At 42.1% G+C, this 22,376-nt stretch overlaps 1 protein-coding gene across 3 annotated transcripts in view; it reads right to left on the minus strand.

Annotated features, from left to right (window-relative positions):
- Positions 1 to 22,376, minus strand: part of Meis1 (Meis homeobox 1) — a 140,517-nt gene that overhangs the window by 112,854 nt on the left and 5,287 nt on the right. For 2 of the 3 annotated variants that reach the window (XM_021175667.2, XM_021175665.2), the window contains exons 3-6: positions 21,946 to 22,087; positions 21,309 to 21,359; positions 20,496 to 20,546; positions 18,886 to 19,032 (exon numbers count right to left, since the gene is read on the minus strand). In XM_021175667.2, coding sequence (XP_021031326.1) covers positions 18,886 to 19,032; positions 20,496 to 20,546; positions 21,309 to 21,359; positions 21,946 to 22,087 — 391 coding nt within the window. The remainder of the gene's footprint in view (positions 1 to 18,885; positions 19,033 to 20,495; positions 20,547 to 21,308; positions 21,360 to 21,945; positions 22,088 to 22,376) is intronic. The other variant, XM_029483190.1, reaches the window with a different exon arrangement.

The following is a 22,376-nucleotide window of genomic DNA, read 5'->3' on the forward strand; positions in this document are numbered from 1 at the left end:
CTAGCTTCTCCATTGGGAGCCCTGTGATACATCCAATAGCTGACTGTGAACATCCACTCCTGTGTTTGCTAGGCCCTGGCATCGTCTCACAAGAGACAGCTATATTTGGGTCCTTTCAGCAAAATCTTGCTAGTGTATGCAATGGTGTCAGCGTTTAGAAGCTGATTGTGGGGTCAAAGCCTCCTTCCTATTCATTATTTTGCTTCTTTGTTTAAGGACAGTCTCACTGGATGGTCTGGAGCTCATTGTGTAGACCATGATGGCCTCAAGCTTACAGTAATTCCCCTGTCTCCACCTCCTGAGTGCTAACATTGCAGGTATGCAGCAGCTTGGTTTATTCTGTTTTATTCTCCATCCTAATTCATATCATACCATCCTCCATGGTAAAACCTCAATAACCACTTGTGCCCCTCCCCCTCCCCTCTTTCCATAATTATGAGAGTCATCATACTTTATCCACTTTTATCACTAAATAATTGTCACACAAATCTCCCCAGCTAAGGAAGAACTGAGTTTCACTAAAGCTTGAGCCCCATGAAGGCAGGAATGGTACTGTTTTTCTCGCCATTAGGTTCTGAGTATCAAGCATAGCCCTGTGATGGTGCTCATGAAATGATGCGGAATGAACTGCTCCCTACTGCCTATGGAGTACAGTCTGAGTTCATTAGCCTGATTCACGAAGCCTGCAGAGCCTCTCTGGGGGCCAGTCTTCTCCTTGTTGCTATATTCTAGCAAACCCTGCCACATGTGATCACTCCAAGCTTAATCCCTTCCTCCTCTCTCCATGATGGCCTGCCCTGCCCTGTAAGACCCAGGCACTAGTTTTTCCTTAGTATTTAAGTCTTCTCTGATACATCTATGCTGTCCCTGGATGAAGCTTTTCCCTCTAGAACACTCAAACAGCCTCATTTCACCTGGCACACTTCCTACCTTGTTGCTTTGTGGTAGTCTGCTGTGCCCATCTACAAGTCTCTGCATTGGATACTTCAGAACATGTCTTATTCATCTTTTGTTTCCTATCCTAGGAAATGTTTTTATGATAACACACACAAATGATTTTAAAGTAGCTTCTGCATGTGTCTGTCTGTCTGTGTCTCTCTCTTTGTGAGCATTTGAGAGCAACTGCCCATGGAGGTCTTAGATTCCCTGGAGCTGGAGTTACAGCAATTGTGAGCTACACAACATGGATTCTGGAAAACAAACTCTGGTCCTCTGCAAAAGCACAACATTTAACTTCTGAGCCATCTCTCCAGCCCCACAAATGTTTTTTTGAGCAAATGAATAGATTAATAAATAGACGTGGATCTCTACCTGATCTCACACCTGATATTGTGAGTGTTTATGTTGAACATTACAAGACAACCACAGGTATTTGAAGAATCTAAATATGTCTCAAATACTTATATATACTGTAAAAATATATTAATATCTAGTAGCATATCACAGAAAGAGAAGGAAGGAAGGAAGGAAGGATACAGAATTAGACAAATCAGAGAACCTTGGTGAACTACTTACACAGTTTGAGACAAGTCACAATTTCTCTTACCTTAATGACGTTATATGTAAAACTGAATTTTACAAAATGCCCCTCCCTGGAACAATTGAAAGGAAGAAAGGTGCAAGGAGGAGGGTTAACGAAGGACAAGGGAGGGAATGGAGAGTAAACATGAGTACGATGGTATATATGTATGAAATTTAAAAAAAAAAATCACAAAAGAAAACCTTAAACCTGTGCACCATGCAGATATAGCATAGACATGCTTCAAGGATACAGGACGTACTCACTAAGTGACAGCACTACAGGTCTAACAGGAAAGTTAGAGACATCTACACTCGGGTGTATCCCCTCCACTCCCACCCCTGTCAACCCGACACAAGCAAGAGTCAGTTGGGAAGAGGGAGCCTCTATGGAGCATTTCCTTAATTAATGACAGATGTGAGAGAGCCCAGTCAATTGTGGAGAGCGATGCACCTGAGGAGGTGGTCCTAGAGTTTATAGGAAACCAAGATGAGCAAACCATAAAGCAAGCCATCCAGCAAGCAGTGTTTCTCCACGATCTCTGCTTCTGTTCCTGTTTCCAGTTTCCTGCCTTGAGTTTCTGGCTTGGTTTCCTCTGATGATGCCCTGTGTCATGCAACTGTAAACTTTATAAACCCTTTCCTCCTCCATGTTGCTTTTGGTCATGATATTTATCAAGCAACAGAGAAACAAACTGAGCTAGGCCATCTCCCAGCTGGTCTGTGCCCAGAGAACGCAAATGGATCTTCCTTTCACCTCAGAATAACATTATTTCACAATGGTATGCTTGTTCCCACCCTATCAAGTATAATTTGATATCTAATGTTATAAATTACTTTATAGTATTCAAAATAATGTGATGTTTTCTCTCTGCTTATCACTCGTATCAGAATGATGTTAAAATCCTCTTTTCTAAACTAAAATTAAATCTTTTTTTACTGAAAAACAATAGAGACAACTATTCCCTCCTGGTCTTTCTCAAAAATGGTGGAGAAATGAGTCATGATATTGATAGAGAAGAGGTCTCCTGGCTGCTATGGAAAGTCAATGGAACAAGTCGGGTTCAAAGTTGAAGGGTCATTTACACCCGTGAGCAGGCACTCACTGGGGACAGACATGTGCTCTCAAACCACCAGGGCTCTCTAACAAAGAATCTCTAATGACTTGAAAGAACTGGCACCTTTAAATTCTGTCAAAGGGCAGAGACTGAGACTTCCCGATCCAGAGAATCCTGATCCACATAACACACGTACTCACATACTTGATGGTCATATGCACATCAGATTCCCATGCCTACACATGCCATGCACACCTGCACACACATATCACACTTAGCCATTATCATAGAGGATGGAGTTGCCAAATGGCACCGCCCCACCACACCAGGAGAGCCAGAGCTAATTAATTAACCCCAGCTCTCTACTGCCTCCAAGGTGTCTTTCCTAGATCTTCACAAGCACATGGTATCCGCCAATATATTTCTTGAGAAACCCTGTAACCAAAACTACCATTCAAGGAAAAGGGCCAGAAAGAAGCAAATGCCAAGAAACTGGTAGGAAGGAGGAGCCAAGCAAGTCACTTCAGTGGGAAACAGAATCCTATTTACCAGTGTGGACTTGAAACAGGGGAATGAGGGATGTGGGGATGCTCCTAGGTGTGAGGATAGACTGGCACTCCCACTGCTATCCCTGCAGGCCCCATTTGCATCTGCTTTAGAGCCAAAACTCCCTGTCAATCACTAAGCCCATTGAGCCACTATTTATTAGACACCTGCATTTTGTAGAGATGAGGGAGGGATGTTCTTCTAAGTCTACATCTTCTCAACTTAAAATATAGATAATTAAGGAAAAAAAACATAAAATTCTTTATAGGCATTTAAAAAGATTCCTGGAACTCATTAAACAAAACTTAGCTAACCAAAGGAAGTTTGGGCTGTCAGTATGCTTTGTTTTGTTTTGTTTTGTGTTTGTTTGCTTGTTTTGATGGAGTAAATCTGTGTCTTCCCCCTTTATGCTTTTAGTTGTTTTTCAATGTCAGAAGCATTCAAAACATTAATACTTTGATATACACAAAAGCTTTGGAGTGAAGGTCCACATTAAAGTGTTTTAGGGAGGGGCTGGAGAGATGGCCCTACAGTTAAGAGCACTGATGTCTTTTCCAGATGACCTGGCTTGATTCCCAGCACCCATATAGAGGGTCACAACCATGTGTAGCTCCAGTTGCAGGAAATCTGATATCCTCTTCTAACCTCTGCAGATCTGTATGCATGTGGGACACAAACAAGCATACACAACAAAACACCAACGCACTTAAAAATAATGATAAGGCTTAAAATATTAGAACAGTCTTCAGAAATGATTTAAACATTAAACAGGGCACTTGAGATTAAACATTTCCAGGCCCACATCTCCAGCTGAAGGATAACAAAGAGTGGGAAACAATTGCTGGTGACAAAGAGTGGGAAACAATTGCTGGTGACAGAAGGTTTGCTTTATTATATTTATCTTACTTTACTTCATTTCACTTTATTTGTGTGTGTGTGTGTGTGTGTGTGTGTGTATGTGTGTGTGATGCATATGCCTACTTATCTACTTGTGCAACACACAACTACAATGCCCCCAGAGGTCAGAAGAGAGCATTGCAACCCCTGGAGTTGGCTTTAGTGGCAGTTGTAAAGGTGGGGGGTGAGGGGTCATCTGGGTGGCAAGTGTTCTTACCCATCAACTGCTTTTTAAAACGGTGTCTCCTGGGCACGCTCAATCCTACTGTCTTCACCAACTCATTGGTCTCTTCTGTTTCCTCTCTCCCTTTACCTTGCTCTCTTACCTTCTCTAAATCTGAAGGTCTGAACAGTTCTTTGTTTTTGAGTCAAGGTCCTTCACTGTCCAGGAACTTACTATGTAGACCAGACTACTCTTGACCTCATAGAGACACACCTGCTGAGTGCTGAGATCAAAGGTCTTCGTCACCACACATGGCTAGGATCTTCCTGTGTTCCTATTTAAGACTGCAACAAAATGGGCTTTTACTTCACTACTAGAGGCCCAAGGGTTAATTTTGGAGACTAGGGCAGATGGTAAATCTGTGGTAAGGCAATGGAAGTCCAGCGTCCTCTCTCAGGGTCTGTGGCTGTCACCAAATGATCACACTTCCTCTGCTCGCAGTCTAGACACATATCTGGTTGGCTATCTAGTCATTCATTCCTTAGGTGCAACACCCGCTACCTTGGTGCTAGCTGGTATCTTCATGCATAATACAAGTGTGAAACCTTGATGACTAAGCAACTTTATATGCACGCATTTACATTGTGTATATATTATTTGTTATTGTATGTGTGACGATATGGAGCCAAAGCAGGTAATTTGTGGAAATAAAGACAGCATCTGTTGAACTGAATTCTATATTTCTTAGTTCATATATACCACAAATAAGTTCTGCAAATGATACTTTGTCCAAATACTGAATCCCCTATCTCTGTGTAGTGAGGCATGTAGAGGAGGAAGAATTTTTATGTTTGTTTTTTTTTTTAAACCTTTGGTGAAAATTCTCCAAGGAGTTATTTCATCTATAAATAAAAAGTTTTCTGTCAGGTGACTGCATGAGTCCCAAGAATCATCGAAGCCCAGATGCACAAAGGAACATGTGTGCACACACCTATGCACACATGACAGCATATATCTATCATGTGCATAAGCACAAGGTAAAAAGTATAGAGTGATTTTAAATGTTATAAATTATATCCCAATGGAATTTAAAGCAGCCTGGCCATCATGCAAGACATTTAAGTCTACTAGCTGGTATATATGTCACCTAGTCTCACACAAATGTCCACGCTTCATTCTCTTCTCAGTGCCTGGGATCTGCTACCATGGCATGTAAGAGGAACAGTGAGGAGGGCGATCAGAGCCAGTATCTGTCCCAATGCTTCTTACAACCCTTCTTTCCCACAGCTGGCATCTTTTAGGTCTCTACTCCAAAATTCTCGGGACGATGACTGCACATGGTTGAGAATTTAAAGATGAACAATGCAAAGCCAAGATGTGTAAATGTAAAAGAACACCCAGAATGTTTCAAAAGCATTCCTGATGAATCCATGCAGCACTGACAGGCTCTCTGCAGCTTTTCTATTTTGAGAATCAGCGTTAACATCATTCCACAAAGACCTCCCTGTGGCCCCAGATGATAACAGGTTTCCAAATGGGGTACATTCAACAAGTTACAAGACAAACGAATACTCACGGCTAAAGGGCAGTTGACAAGTATTGACAACCAGTTTTACCCAAATCTCAAAAGTGGCATTAGGAATAGATAAGTAATTTACAGAAGGTTCAAGTTCACCAAATGTTCAAATTCTACTAAGCAGGCTGTTGGAGTGGGACCACAAGCAGTGAACAGAAGAGAAAAGAAAGCCTGATTCCAGAGAGTCTCCTAGTGAGTGTGTCTATGCCAGGGACAATGGACTGTGTCTGTAGTCCCAGCAACAGGGCAAGCTGAGCCCAGTAGTTCAAAGCCAGCATGGGCAACATACTGACAAGCTATCTCAAAAATAAATAAATACATAGATAGATAAATAAATAAATAAATAAATAAATAAATAAATCTTTCCTTTTCTTTGCTGCTTTGGAAATCATACCTTGGAATGTTAGTTCACAGCATTTAATCTTTGAGTGAAACAACAAATGAAGCCCTAATCCAACCAGCACCACTCTATTTGCAAATATTTATTTCTAAATACTTCAAGCCACACTCTGTATCTGATAGCTTTCTACTGAAATTTGTGTTGTCTTTATATCGTTTCCATTCAGCAGCAGAAAAGATTCTATAACTAAATGCTAACACACAGTGTTATAAAGTCCCTTGTATGGGACTGTTTGTTGTGTGCCAGTGTTTTATTATCTATTTGAAATGATGGTAGTCCTTCAAAGAAATTAAGATAAACTCAAAGGTGTCTTATACGAAACAACCACAAACCCAAGCTTCCTAAGCAAGCATTCTACCAGCAAGAGCACCCAATGATGCTTAAAATATTGCATCCTTAGCACACGTTATAAACAAATGCATGAACACAGCACACTCACTAAGCACAGGATTCATCCAGTACTGTCATCCAGGTTGCATCATAAGAGTGAGTTTTCAGTGGTTTGCTACAACATCCCAGAAAGTCTGAGTATTCTCTTTCTCTCTCTCTCTCTCTCTCTCTCTCTCTCTCTCTCTCTCTCTCTCTCTCTCTCTCTCTCTCTCTGCCTGTCTCTCTATATGCCCCCCCCTTCTGTCTCTGTTTCTATCTCTATTTCTCTCAAGAGTCTCACTACGTAGCTCTAGCTGGCCTATCATTCTGCAGATCAGGCTGACCTCAAACTCACAGAGCTCCGCCTGCCTCTGCCTCCCATTTCTGGTGTGCATCACTGCACCCAGCTGCTTTGATGCATTTTGTTCTGTTCTGTTTTGTTTTGTGTTGTGGTTTGGGATGGGTGTTTGTTTGTGTTTTGTTTGGTTTGTTTTTTGACAGCATCTTATTGGCCTCAAACTCCCTCTCATGTTGTATTGAGTGCTGAGATTACAGGAGCGTGGCACGCTCAGTCTCTTTTTATTCCATGTTTGTTAGCAGAATAATAGTGACCTACTTAAAAGTAACAATTATATTTTTCTTGAAGCTCTATAATTATAAAGTTTTCTATAAAACAATACCTGTGTCAAACAGTACCCATCTCTTTTTGTCAAGTCAATTGATGTTTTTGAAAGATGAACAGAGTGTAATTAAAAAGAAAGCACATAGTTTAATGGAGTGCTTGGGGGCACTGTTTGACACAGTTTTCGTGGTACTCCTTGGTCCTCATTAGTTCTCATGGTGAGTGGGTGAGTGGAGTTTGCCCATTCTCTATTTCAGAAACCGTGGGAGAAGCTCACCAAGGTGACATCACCTCTCAACCAAAGTCCACATTCAAATGTGTGTGCTTTGTCCCGAGACTGCATTTGGGGTGGGTGTGGGGAGGGAGATTCCCAACTGTCCAAGAGAGTGTAAAAGTTAGCAGACTTAATTGCTTTTTCTCTAGTGTTTCCAAAGTTTAACCTGGTCTACTTTTATACTTCCATGCAAGAAATAATCCCAATCTTAATCCAAGGAAGAAAAAGCGAGTTACTTTACAGTCTTGTTTTCTCCTCCCATCTCGGAAACTTTCACTTAACATTGATGCTCATGACAGTTATAGTAAAATCTCGCCTAACTTCCTTACAGATTTGCTGGAGCATTTCAACCAAGCTTGATTCTGTTGTTTCCAGGAATTTCCAAATCTTTAAGCTTCCTGACAGTGTTAAATTTGGAGATGGGGAGGAGATTTATTCACCATTTTCCATGATTTATGTCAGATATGGTCTTCAGAGAGACTCTTCCCAAGGCTGCCTGAAGTTGGACTTGAGGCTCTGTTTCCCAAGATGCCCATCTTCTCTATATTCAAGCACTTAGCTTAGAGGTCAATGAAAAAGAGTGTGGGTTCCAGGGCAGGGTGTCAACCCTGGAGGTCCCTTGTTAAAACTTTCTAGTCATGGAGGGCTGGAGAGATTACTCAGTAGTTAAAAGCACTGGCTGCTCTTCCAGAGGACCAGGGTTCAATTCCTAGCACCCACATGGTAGCTCACAGCTGTCTGTAACTCCTGTTTCAGGGGATCTCACAGCCTCACATACATGCAGCCCAAACACCAATTTATATAAAACAAAAATAAGTAAATAAATAAATCTTTTAGTCACTTAGAAAGCCAGGCTTCAGTCATATCCTGGGCTGACAAGACCTTGAACTTTTTCTCACTGTCTAAAGTATGTAAGTATCAGGTAAATGGCAAGTAGGGAGAGCTATATAATTGACACTCATTGTTACGGTGGCAAGCACACCTTCAGAGAGCCCCAATAGTGGAGTAAAGAATGATGTACCTAATGGGAAGGGCAGAGGAACTTGGAAAATCAAAATGAGCTGCTGCCAAGCCCCAATTCCAGATCCAAATGTTTATAATAAACTCACTCAGATGCAGACTGTACCTGGGCTGGAATAATTATTAGAATAAAAATATTTGATCATCAATAAATCACTTGATGAGCATAGAACATTGATCATTAGTAGACCACCACCTTTGCGAACAACCAGCTACAGGACAGGACTTTAAATGTGTCTTGACCGTGCTATTATTGAACAGAACTTGTAAAAATCCTCTGATGAGGCAAATCCATAGGCCAAGTCATCACATAAGCAGCTGCTGGGAAGACTTCATGAACAGTATTTCTTAGAAGTTTTCAGCATGGGCTAGGGGCAGAGAAAACACTGAAAGAAAGGAAGCTTGCGGGATCTATTCCTCAACTGCTTTCTTTTACAAATTAATTTATGGGTAAGGACAGTTCAAAATGTAAAGTTCCCCATTTTCCTTTATTAGAAACTATGGCCAAGAAAAACCACAATAACTAAAATGAAGATGGCCACCCTGTGTGAAGGCACATACCTTTAACCTCAGCATCCAAAAAGCAAAGGCAGGTGGACCTCTTTGAGGCCAAACAGGTCTATTTCTGTGGTTCTTAACCTGTGGGTTGCAACCTCTTTGGAGGTCACATATCAGATATCCTGCATATCAGATATTAATATTAATATTCATAACAGCGAAAATCACAGTTACAAAGTAGCAATAAAAATAATTTTATGGATGGGGGGGCCTTATAACATGGGGGAATTATTAAAGGGCACCAGCATTAGGAAGGTTGAGAACCACTGGTATATATTTTAAGCTAAAGGTCAGCCAGGGCTGTATAGTAAGACCCTGACCCCAAACCAACCAAACAACAGTAAAAAAACTGAAGCTGATCTCATAGAAAGGAATGAACGACCCTGTGAAAGAGGACAATATGCATTCACTAAGAGCAACCCCTATTACCCACTTAAGGAGAAATGCCACCCTTGCCTTATGAGGAAAACTTTATACTTTTGGTAGAATCATAGGGTAATTCCTTTAAACCAGGCAAACAATAGAATATGAATAAGTGACCCATCTACTGACATGCTCAAGAGTGAATGGCAAGGTGGCTCCTCAGAAGACTCAGGAGTGACAATCTTAAATAAAGGTACTATTCAATGACCAGTTACCCCAAATCTCTATTCTAAAATTCTCTTCAGCGAGGGACTAAAGACAATTCCATAAGTGACATAGCTCATAACATTTAAACCATTTGATGCTATTTTTAGTTTAATCTCTCCATTGCTGGTATTTGTGATTAATAAAGATTTAAGATACCATGTCTGAGTTTTATCCTATGGAGAGCACTGGTTTTGTTTGTTTGTTTGTTTGTTTTAGCTTCATGGAGAGTAATTTGAATGCTTCGATAAGCAGAAGGAAGGCTACCTTTAAAAGCCATCCAAGGGAGCTCATGAGTTACTTTGCTTTGCCCTTACATTGTAGAAATCATTAGCCCCCTCCCAGGTGGATCTCTCTTCTGAGGCCTTGCAGACAAACACTTCATTTTGTGTAAATAGTGCAAGTATGCCTTCGAATATCAGACATTGTACACCATTCAGTTTGGAATTAACTTTTCAAACCACTAAGGAATAACTTCTGAATAACAGAAAACACTACAGGTCGCAGCTAATTATAGCTTACCTATCAAATTAAGTTAATGTTAGGGAACACATCCAACAGCTGTGGAGTTTTAAGAGGTATTTTATTGTTAAGGAGGTGCATACTCTCCCATTTCTGAATCTTTTAAGAGAAGAGAAGCATTCTGTAAGTTGAGATGACATAAGAAAACAGAGTTTACATCAAACTGCTCCGTCCTTTGTCCCTTGACAGCTGTGTCAATTTCTCCATAGATTTTTATTTTCCAGAGTTTCATAATAGCCATAAAAAAGCACACTTCACTTTAAAGTGTTTCTGTGGGACATAATGAGAATGTAAATTCAGAATACAATGCCAATCATGGAGATCTGGGACCAAATCTGGACCATTAGTTAAGAATACAGTCACCAAAACTAGCCATCTGGGTACAAGAGGAAGGAAGACACGCTGGTATACTAATCTGTTCACCCAGGAGTGGCAGCCCCAGAGGAGGTGACCAAGACTGAGAGTGTGCGGTTTTTCACCTAACTATAAAGCAAATGCTAGCAGGGTTCTATGGCTTTAGTCTCTATCTATTCTTATTCTAAACGGACAGTGAACATCTTCCCTGGAGATAATCCCATGTGTGGCTAACAAACCACAAGGCAGTGCAGGTTCAAATCTCAGACAGATAAGTTTTTCAAAACAAGGAAAAACCAAAGTGATCCAGAAGAGAAATCACTGTAGCTCTTCCTCACTACAACAATCTCCAGCCAGGCATCTCTGGCAGCAGTGTGAGGAGAGAAAGCCTGCAGGACTGAGCGCCCATAAGCCACAGTGCCCTCAAAGTCACCTTGTGCTGCTCAGCTCTGATGCAAGAGTTGCTATACATTGATTTTAGGGTAATGCCAAGATCCCTGAAAATGTTACTGTCATAAATTCTAAATGACTCAGGATACCCTCTGCTTAAACTTATTTGTAAAGCAGAAGGCTGTGTGCTGTGTGGAATGGAAAACAGCCCAACTCTAAAGTTTGATTAATCTTATTAAACTATAAAAACATTGTGGTTGTCTCTAAAGTTATACTTTGCACACATACATACTGTGACAGTCCCTGACATCTGTAGAAGAACGGAAAATCCTAAATTTTCACTGCACAGACAAGTCCCTCACTTGAACATAAATCTATGAACCGTGAGTCTTGAAGTGCCAAAGAACTGATAGTTGAAACATATTTCTGGAAATTATAAGTAATACAAAATTTATTTTTTAAATTATTTATTCTCTTAGTTTATGTCTATAAATGGTTGTGAATGTCATGCAAAGAACACAAAGGCCCTGTTTCATAGCTTCAGAAAATCCTATGACCTAATTCTGGCTATAATTTGTATTTGACTATGTCTACTTATGCTAACAATAAACAACAGGAATCTAACTGAATACGTCTAGATATAAGTCGTTTTTCACAGGGGAATATACACTTTATAGTATGCTTTAGTCAATTTTAGGAACTCTGAAACAAGTGAAAAACATAATTTCACAACATTTGTACAATCATATTTTCCTTTAATGAGAGTGTATTTTCTAGATGAAGAGAAGCTGTCTAAGACAGCCCAGGAAAGTATTACCAACTGCATTAATTCTGTGCACTTGGGTGTATTAAACTGATTGAAATTAGATTCTAGTGACAAATAGTTAAACAAATGTATTCTCAGTTATTTTACAAAGTATACTTTATGCCATTTATTTAAAATGTCACATTTGTAAGTGTGGAAAAAAATGTAGCAATTGCTCCATACAGGTATATTTCCTAGAGAGGCTGTTAAAGAGTTTACAAAGATGCCCTCATTTCCATAATTCTGAAAGCACAGCATGTTAATCAGAGAGTATGGGATAGATGGTCATTTATCTTGTATATTTCATAAAGGTCCATTCTCTTTCATTTCTGCAGATTTTTTTTTTTTGGTTGGTTGGTTGATTGGTTGGTTTTCAGAAATAGGATTTCTCTGTGTAGCCCTGGCTATCCTGGCACTTGCTCTGTAGACCAGGCTGGCCTCAAACTCAGAGATCTGCCTGTCTCTGCCTTTCTAGTGAACTGAAGGCCTGTTCAAATACCACCGAGATTGTCTGCATATTTAACTTATACATGTTAGAGTCATGTACAATTGTTAAAGGATAGCAAAAATGTCAAACTTTTACTGCATTTCAAAAGCCAAATCTTAGCCTTATTATTAAAAATTGAACTGAGAGAATATGTGTTGTATGTTTTGAGTTTTTTACATTTATATTTTATGTTAAAAAATATCTTTTGTGGTTTTTGTGGGTTTGGCCTCACACGTGCTTAGGCAAGCACCTCATTGTTGAACCACACTCCATCTCCGAGTCCCTAACTTTCTTTTATTTTTAAGATTTATTTAATTTATGTATATGAGAATTTTGGCTACATGTATTTCTATAGACCATGCGCATGCCTAATACACACATAGGTCAACAAAGGAGGGCATTGGATCCCCTGAAACTGGAGTTATAGATGGTTCTGAACCATCCTGTGGATTCTGTGAATCAAACGCAGCCAGGTCTTCTCGAAGGACAACAATTGCTCTTAACCACTAAGCCGTCTCTCCAGTACCAGAGACCCTAACTTTAGACAAGCACCACATCTGGATATTTCCAGCTGAGCAGGAACAGAAAGCCTCCTGTAATTTACAGTTCTGTTTTATTCAGAATTTTCAGAAACCTTTGACATCTATACGACGGCCACATAAATGTGCCATATGCAGACACTCTCATATCTTTTATTTGTAAAGGAGTGATTTTCATAATTGTATTTAATCTGAAATATCAACTTTTTTTTTACCATAGAATAAATGGCAAAAGTTTCTGTTTCAACTAGAGCATAAATTTGAGTATTACTTCAATACAAATATGACAGATGTCATAATACAAAAAAAGAGGCCATGTGAAATGTGACAGTTGCAAACATTTAAGACTGTGTAACAAAAGTGACTGAGAATCATACCAGTTTACTGTCCTTCAACTATTTCCTTGACAGTGGAGGCAAATAATGTTGAATTATAGACTCCTTACAGGAAGTCTTATTTCATGTTCATTTTTTTTAAAAAAAATTTTCTCTGTTAGGCCCTGTAGGACTTTGGCTGCATGCCCACTTTCCTTTAGAAGTTTTTGTATACATCCTTGGCTTGTGTTTGATGATTAAATGATTATTTATTAAAACCTTTAGGGTTGGTGGTGTAGTTCAGTGGTAGAGCACTGATTTAGGTAGGGTCCAATCCCCGGAAAGACACACACAAACACACGTCTACACTCTACATTTTTGACATGTTTACTTTCCATAAGAGAATATTGCTTTTGCAATGGAAACCATAATGTTGCCAATATGAAAAAATGCTTCATCCGAATCTATGTTGAAAATATTTTCTTAATGGTGAGAGCCTTAATAAAATCTGTTATCATTCTTTGCAGTTTCTCCAAATGTACTTTGAACATCGAGGGAGGCTAAGCTGACTGTATACTGCTTAGTAGACCCCAGGCTAATACTTCAATCTATCTGCTTGGCCTTAATAACCATTTTGCAGCTACAGATCCACAAACAGTCTCATTTTTTGAGTCTGAAGTTTCCATGTGTATTTTCCCTCCCATTGCCCAGCAACAGCTGTGTTTTACATCTTTTGGGCTATGCCAAGCATTTTAAGATATGAATATATAAGTGTCTGAAAACAAAGTGATTCAAAATTTATTGTCAGAGTTGGACAGTTTTAGCATATTGGCTGCCTTTTGGAAAGGAGAACCCACATTTCCATCCTTTATTTCCTGCCCCCCTTCTCTTCCTTTAGTATTAGTCCAATCGGCATAGTGGGCACAAGTACTCTATGTACTTCTGAATGGTGAGCAATGGAGCCATTCCAACGGAGAAGAATGGCTGTTTGAGTGACCTATTGCCTCAGAGCTAGTTAAACCAGAAACAATAGTTACAGTTAGGGGCTTTGCTTTGTACAAAGTAGCATTGGGACTGCTGCTTTCTATTAACCATAGAACTTGCACTGGGGACTTTTACTGGGAGGAGAGGGAATTGGGGGGGGGCTAAGGAAACGAAGAAGTGAGGAGAAAGAGGGGAATGGAAAGGCCCTAGGAGTAGTAGTACATGTACTATTAGCATTTAAACCTGGCTGACATTTAACATTGTAATTAATCCAGGCTATTTGCATAGACTAGCTCCTATACCCTTTTTTCTTATTGTTTTTCTTAAATGTTTTAAATACCTCTATTAAGAATCAATCGATCTCTACTCACAAATCCATACATAAATATAAAAGCCAAGCAGAAAATAACAATAAAAACATACCTGCTAAATAAGTAACTTTTAATTCAAAGCAACAGAGGATCTGGAATGTGCATCCCAATTAGCCCGTGTAGTGACAAGCAGTCAACACCTTATTATTTAATCATTAAAGAGAATCTTGCCATAATTCTCCTCTGACATATTTCAAAAAATGAATTAAAGATACATCATGTGACCCACAACAACAATCTACAGTAAAGTTAGATAATGCTAAGACTCCATATTCTACAAAGATTGTGCACTGAGAGCCTCAGGAATAAGTTCTTAAATAAGATCCCATGAAGCATTTACAGATTTTTAAAAAAACGTGTATTTAATGTAAGCATTCAGAAACAAGCTACCTGTTTAAGGGCCTGCTTGCCTACCCACTGCTGGTTGTATCCAGTTTTTGAGTAGATGAAAACACACTGCAATTGTTTCTAGTATTGGTAAACATCTGCTGACTTATCCGTTTTTTTTTGTTTGTTTGTTTGTTTGTTTGGTTTTTTTTGTTTGTTTTTTTTTCCTAAGCTGCAGATACAAGCCATGAAGGACATTAGGTTGTCCCCGCCTTACAGGAACCTCTTCCAGCAGGAAGCTGAAATCTCCCGAGGATGACTTTCCTTGCTACTTCGTAATAGGGGAGAGCTTTCAGTCAAGTCTGATTTCGGTTTTAAAACTGTTTCACTCAAACTATGCTTTAAAAGAGGCATTCGGAACTTCGCAAATAGATAATACCATCTCCATCAAAGTTTCCAGGCCCATTTGAGTACCCTTCGCAATGGCTTAGACCTCTCTAGATCTCCTGGGCCTGGTGACCAGGCGCCCTGAAGCCTAGGCTGCCCAGCCCGGGGGGCTGGGTGCCCGCCCTCGCCCCCAAGCTGCTTCCACCCCAGGGAACCAGCTAGCACTTGGCTTTTAACCTGTGGTGCCAGCGGGGCTTCTGAGCTTCATCTCAGCAAGCTACAGTACTTGGCCTCAGACGTCACGGGCCAGTCAGGATTAACACGCAACAGGGCGCCCTGCTCAGGCCGCCAGCCCTGGCCCAGGAGCAGTTAAATGCAGATTCTGAGGAGGAACCCCTGGAGAGCTGCTGTTGAATAAAACTGTAATCCGAAGGTTTCTCGGCGTCCAGCTTCCCCGCTGGGGAGAGAAGCCGGGTCGCCGCCGGTGACAGAGCCCAGGCCTGGCTAATCTCTGCTCTCTCCCAGAGACCTGGCCAGCCCCGAGGCTCCCCGCTCCTATCTCCCTTAGTCCTTGGAGTCCAAACTGCTTAGATTCGAGAATAAAAGGACCAGATATGCCCGGGAAGAAAGGCGACATCCGGTAGTGCAGCCTCAAGACCAGCATCTAGGTGGCCCCGCCAGGCACCCCCAGTTCTACCCACGACCCCTAGTCTCCAGCACCGCCTAGTCCGTGTCCTCCCAGCCAAACCTTACTTAGCCCAGACGCCTCCCTTTCAGTACTCTACCAGTTTCAGCCTGGCCCTCTGAGACCAGCAATTCCTGGCTAGGCTCTCTGCAACCCCTCGGGGTCGCAGGCATCTGCGCCTAGCGATAGCGCAGTGGTCGGGAGAGGGCGCCCAGGAGGCTGGCGACCACTAGGCATGGCCAGGGGACCTCCAGATGGCCTCTAAGAGTGGAGAAGACTGTGAACCCCTAGGAAGTGGGTAAGAATAGAATTACAACTTCTACTGGTGTCTTAAATCTGATATGATATACAATATATATGATATTGATACGATATGATATATGATACATTTTATGATAGATAGATAGATAGATAGATAGATAGATAGATAGATAGATAGATAGATAGATGGATGTAGGTCCTACAACATTACATGAACAAGTGGATTTCCCACCAGCATAATAGCACTCCAGGAAATTGTCTGGCATAAAAGTCCTTGATCCCAGACCTGGTGAGGATGGCAGCCTCGGTGTCTTCCGAGGGTAAGGGAGATAAAACAAAATAAACCGCACTGCCAGCAGGCCCTAGAGACAGCGTGGTTAATGAGCTAACTAGGCCTTCCTGAAGTGTAAAGTCCCCTAGGGTACCAAGCTCCAGTGCCGGGTCTCTAACAGGCTGGGCCGCCTTCCTGGACAGGTGGAGAAGCCACTCTTCCATGTCTGGCTCCTGAGGGTCCACAGCGGGCCTCAGCATCCCCCTGGGACCAGCCCTAGACTTCTAAACCAACGCTTGGAGACCATGAGGTGGCTCTGGTGCCTTGACCTTCACTCCGCACCCCTTCAGGAGAAGAGAAGCCCAGCCCACCCAGCTCCCAGACAAAGCACCTTGCTTTCACCTCCCCTAGACCCTTTCAGCCACACTAGCTAGCTCTTGTCTTTTTAGAACTGGACAATAGAAAGAACATACATCCATCGCTGTCCTCAATCCAACCGATCTGGGTGCACTGGCAAGCTCACGAGACAACAGCTCCATAAACCCAGACAAACCTTAGGAAGCCCACATCCTAACGGCGTGGACCGCCTGCACCATTCTCTTTTTGAAGGTAGGAATGGAGAATAAGAGGCACATGTTTACCCAACACATGACTAATGAAACTAGCTAAGGTAAGTTTGGGAAGGAGTAGGGGAGAACTCAATAACGTTTTATTAATTCTGTATCCTCTATGCTCCCCAAACTCCATAACTTTGGTCCTTTATCTTTGACTTTAATAAAATAATGATTCGTTGAGAAAATGGGGTATAAATCTTCATTTTGGAGGCAATTAAAGTGTTGATTTCATTCATGCCCCTAAGCGATTCTTGTAATTTGCTCAAATAGCTTTATGTACCCAGCACTCCGGAGCTTTTAGAATCCCATTTTCTAGTTCAGCTTGTTGGATTACAATTTTTACTCAACAGCAGCTACTAGTGGAATCTGCATTTAGCGGAGTTGGTGACTGAGCCCCTAAAGCGGCTGGGCAGTCTTGGGTACTAGGACAGGGACTAGCCTGTCGCTTTCCCACCTTCATATGCTCATACCTTTTTTTTTTTGTTGTTGGTTCTTTGCACCAATCTACACCGACTAGTTTCCAACTCTCCGGCTGACACTTCTAGAGATCTGCTTTGCCCAATCACTCATGGGCAAAGAAGAAATGCAGCACAAATTTCAGAATTACGCGCAATTATTCTTGCTGCGAGAGGATGTTGGAAAATATCTTAAGAAGACAACTAAAAATGAAGCTGGGACAAGACAGCCTTGGCCGGCAGTGACCATGGTAAAACTTTCAGAGGAAAACAGTGGAGTAGCTGGCCTCTTTGACTTAACAAAAGCAGTCTGGTGTTCCCCCACATGTCAAGCGCGGATAAGAATGGGCTCTAGGGGTTTGCTGGTAGAGCTGGCTGCAGAAGAGGCCACTGGTCAAATCTCTAGATTCTTTGCAACAATTCTCTACAAAGCTGTCCAGGGCCCTGCTTCATCTCATCCCCTCCTTAGGTTTTCATTTTCATTGTTTTTTTTTTGTTTTTTGTTTTCTTTTCCCAACTCATTTGGACCAATCCAGAGACACAGCAAGAGGAAAGAGAAACTGAGAGCAACAGTGGGCCCAGTGACAGAATCATCACCACCCCCAACTCCAAATAAAAGTCGTCCCACTTAGCAACGCAACGCAGCAGAATAAGGATTCGGAGAGAGGACCGGAGGAGGGGGCACAGCAAAGAGCCTCAGTGGAGAGCAACCGCGTGGCCCCCTGCCCTCCACACCCAGGGAGTCGCCAGGGCGTCCTTGACAGCCACCCTGCCAAAACCTGCCAAAGCCGAAGGCCCAGAGCACATACCAGCTGGAGGACGAGAGGGAAGGAGGAGGAGAAAAGTCCATATTTATCTGTTTTTCTAACCTCGGCCTGCTTTTATTTTTTTTCTATTAAGTACAATAAAATGGGAGAGCTTGAAGGGAGTACCACACAAAGCAATGTTCAGTGAGGTCTAGAAGCGTTCGGCCGGGGAAAACTGACAAGACAGGCTAATGAACCGTGTAGACAGCGAGAAAATAGCCAGCGTTTGCTAGATTTCAAACCCTCACTGTCTGCCTTAGACCACCTATCTTGGATTTATTCCTAATAAAATAAGAAATAAACAGACCTTACACTTTTCTTTTCTTTAAGATGTGGGGAGGGGGTGCCCATGAACAAAGACCTACAATCAGAGGTGGTCACTGGCAGTTAACACTCCCATTATTATGGAGGGTAAATAAAATAAAGACAAAAATTAAAAGCGACAAGAAACAGGTCAAGTTTGCAGGCGAAGCTTTTACAAGCTCATCTCTCCAGGTCGAATCCTAGAGCCAGCCTTAATGAAGCAATAATAGCCACATTATTCAAAAATTTTCATTTTGATGGAAATGTATCTAAAAGGGACTTAATCATATGCAAATAATAAAGGAGGTGGTAGTGACCCAGCAAGCAATATGCATACAGATTTTTTTTTTCCTTAGGGATGTTGAAATTGAAAGTCGCATACCTGGTCAGTTAGATTTGCTGATCTTGTTACATCTTCACTGTCTGATTTTGATCCTCCTTCTCTATCATCTATCACCAAATCGATAGGCATTTTCCCTTTCAAACAGCTAATATACCGGTGGCAGAAATTGTCACATAATTCGTGTACCTACATTATGACAGAAATAAAAAAAATGGAAATATAATCAGGAGAGTATAAACGACATTGACAAGTGCAGTCCACCCCCTTGTGAGAGCCAAACTTCCAAATAGGGGACGCACAGGGCAATTGTCCTCGGGAGACCCCCAGACGCATTCAGAATTAGGAATAACTTTCTTTTCTTGCAAAATAGAGATATCCCAGAAAATTGACAGTGACAGGATTGATTCACAGGCGACAACATATTCAACACCCATGTTAAATTCATCTGCTCCTGAGGCTCTGGCAAGGACACAGGTGACCTGCGTGGGGACACTTAAGGTAAACTATGTAATTTCATACACTTAGTTTACCATAAAGTGTTCCCCAAAGTTTCTAAGGAAGGTGTGTATCACACACACACACACACACACACACACACACACACTACAATCTGCACTGTGGTGATATAAGATACATGCCCTACATCTCAAATCAAGTTGCCTTTGCACATTATATGAAAAAAAGAAAAGAAAAAGATATAGCCACAAAACTTTTCAAATTGATAGAAGAAGAAGAAGAAGAAGAAGAAGAAGAAGAAGAAGAAGAAGAAGAAGAAGAAGAAGAAGAAGAAGAAGAATTACTCAAAATCCTCCTGTCTAAGTGCAGCTGACTCTTACAGGCCCCAGGCATCCCTTACATGCAAAAACTCACAAGAACCCCTGGTGTGCTTGCAATTTAATGTTAGTTTGAATTACAATGCATTAAGTTTTTATTGCTGAGATTTATAGAACAGCTAGCAAAATCATGTTACCCTGCACCCTCTCTTGAGTGTGAAGGTGAGGTGTGTGCTGGATCACAGATTCAAGAACTTGACCCAACCATCAACCGGCTTTGTCTCTGGGCAAGGTCTAACTGTGCGCTCCTCCCCAGGGCTCACTGCCCACTTACTCCTTCCCTCAGCCCCTTCTGAGTTTGACCTGCCCCTGATCTCAAACCATCTTCTAGAAACTCACTAAAGCAAAACAACCTTCCCCTCCCCTAGATAGCAAAGAAGAGGAGTAAACACACACACACACACACACACAAAGAGAGAGAGAGGGAGGGAAGGAGGGAGAGAGAGAGGGGGAGAGAGAGAGAGAGAGAGAGAGAGAGAGAGAGAGAGAGAGAGAGAGAGAGAGAGAGAGAGAGAGGCATTAACTTGTAAAAAAAATTCACTCCGCCATTCTAAACATGCTGGGGTGCCTAGCAGTGCAGCTGATGCACAAAGCCAGCAAGGTACATGAGGCTAGGGTGTCTGTGATCCTGGTTTTAGTGGCTGAAATTGTAATTAAACTGCAAAGAGAAATGGACTCTAAGATTGGCCTTGACACTAATTACCAGAAAGAAAGACATTTATGCAAATCTCTTGGAAGCCTGAACTTCAGTCCCTCTGAACCCTCCCTTCTGTGTGCTGAGATAAAAGGGTAGGGAAAGGGAAATAAGGAATTTACCTTCTCTAATTCCAACAGATGAAACCTTAACACTTGTATGGCTTGAATCATCTGCAAAGATACAGCAAGAATAAATACTCCATTCCTGGTTTGCAGAAAATTGGCTGTCACAGCTCTAGCATCTCCAACTCAACCCTTCCCCCCATAAATAGAGTTATTTTGATTTATGGCAATAACACTAAAACTTAATAGCAGCAACTGGGTACCATCTAGAGGTTTATATTTCTTAAGGAGAAAAAAATGGCTAAACCAACAACAAAACATCTAAGTGGGGATCATAAACACTCTCTCCCCCATGGCTCCCCCCTCCCCAGTCTTAAAGTCCCCACCCTAACCCCAAAGGGCCACTGTCTGAGTTACACTTTTCCTGTGATGGAGTTATGGGAAAGTTTTCTCCACTTTCCCCCAACAGTGGGTTTGCACTTTGCAAAATTCTTTCTGCCTTCTGTCCATACACCTTTGATGCCAATTGGTTGTCTGGGCCCTCGTCATGGCCCTAGTGAAGGAGGTTCCTAAGGCTGGAAGTCCCAAGGTTTAAGCACACACGCTGACAAGCTAGAAGATAAATCCCCAGGCTGATTAGAGCTGTGCAGCCTGACCATCATAAAAAACAAAAGCTGGCGTTCCCCAGCCGCTGCTCCTGGGCTCTCTCAGATGAGTTTATACCCCGGGTCCAGTCCCCAAACACTCGTCTGTGGACAGAAAACCTTTGCAGTCGGCTTGCAGCTACAGACAGACCAGTCTGGAAAGCTCAGGGCTGGGGGATAGAAGTGGGGTGGACAGATAGGGAGGGTAGTGAGGGGTCCTTCTTACCAAGTTATCCAGTTCTGGATTAGAAGAGAATAGAGGCTTTTCTGCGCGAATCTAAATACAAGTGAGGAGAGGGGAAAGAAAAAAAAAATGAAACAAAATGAAATCTGTTCATTTTCCTACTGTCCTGCCTGCCTCCTTTACACTGTTAGGGATAGGATGGAACGTCCAGGAGGGACTCTTGGCTCAAGTTCGTCCCTCACGGAAACACTTCAGTGTGAACCCAGTAGGCCTGAGACCAGCCCAGAGCGCTCTCCCCGGTCAGCTAGAGCTCCGCTTACCGCGGAACGCTGCCCGCCTGCCACTCCAAAACAGCCACATAGCGTGGTGTTCGTGATTTCTTTTCCGAGTGAGCTTTTGGCCTCAACTTGTGGATTGTGAGTGGGTGGGAAGATGGGTGATGGTCTGGCAAACACATTCACTGGAAGCAAATCTCAGGGAGGCAGTAACACGCGTGGGTTAAGGGAGACTACTTTTGGCTACCTTTGAGAAATTGCTCTCTCTAAACATCTACTTCTCTATCTGTGTGTGTGTGTGTGTGTTTCTATGTGTGTGCATGTGTGCGCGCAGGGAACCCGGACAGAATTATTTTTGTTTCTTTTTACTCTTTTTTTTTTTTTTTAATATTTGTTTTGCTGACCTGTTTGGCGAACACCGCTATATCTTCATTGAATGACTCTGACGAGCAGACGTCCCCGCCCGCCACCCCCGGCTCGCGGGGGGTACAAGTAGCTAATTCACATTTCTCAAAAATCAGTGCTAAGAGAGGGAAGAGGGGGTGTCTGCAAGAAAATACAACAGTCACAAACAACACAATGATTAGTCCAGAGTCACCGAAAAAAAAGGCGCCCAAGAGAAACAACCCGAGTAGCTCGAGGCCGAAAGACCCTTGGGTGATCTGATCAGCTTTTGCCCTTTTGCTCACCCTCCGCCCAGGTGACCGCTCACCTCCCCCTTGCTCCTGGGTCTCTGAACTCAGAGGCCCAGAGCCCTGGACCGTGTCTGTGGAATGGTTCAGCATATCTGGCCGAAGAAATTGGCAACATTTGCTACGAATAAAACCCAAGCGGT

The sequence above is a fragment of the Mus caroli genome, chromosome 11 (assembly GCF_900094665.2).
Source record: "Mus caroli chromosome 11, CAROLI_EIJ_v1.1, whole genome shotgun sequence".
In the NCBI taxonomy this organism is placed as follows: domain Eukaryota; kingdom Metazoa; phylum Chordata; class Mammalia; order Rodentia; family Muridae; genus Mus; species Mus caroli.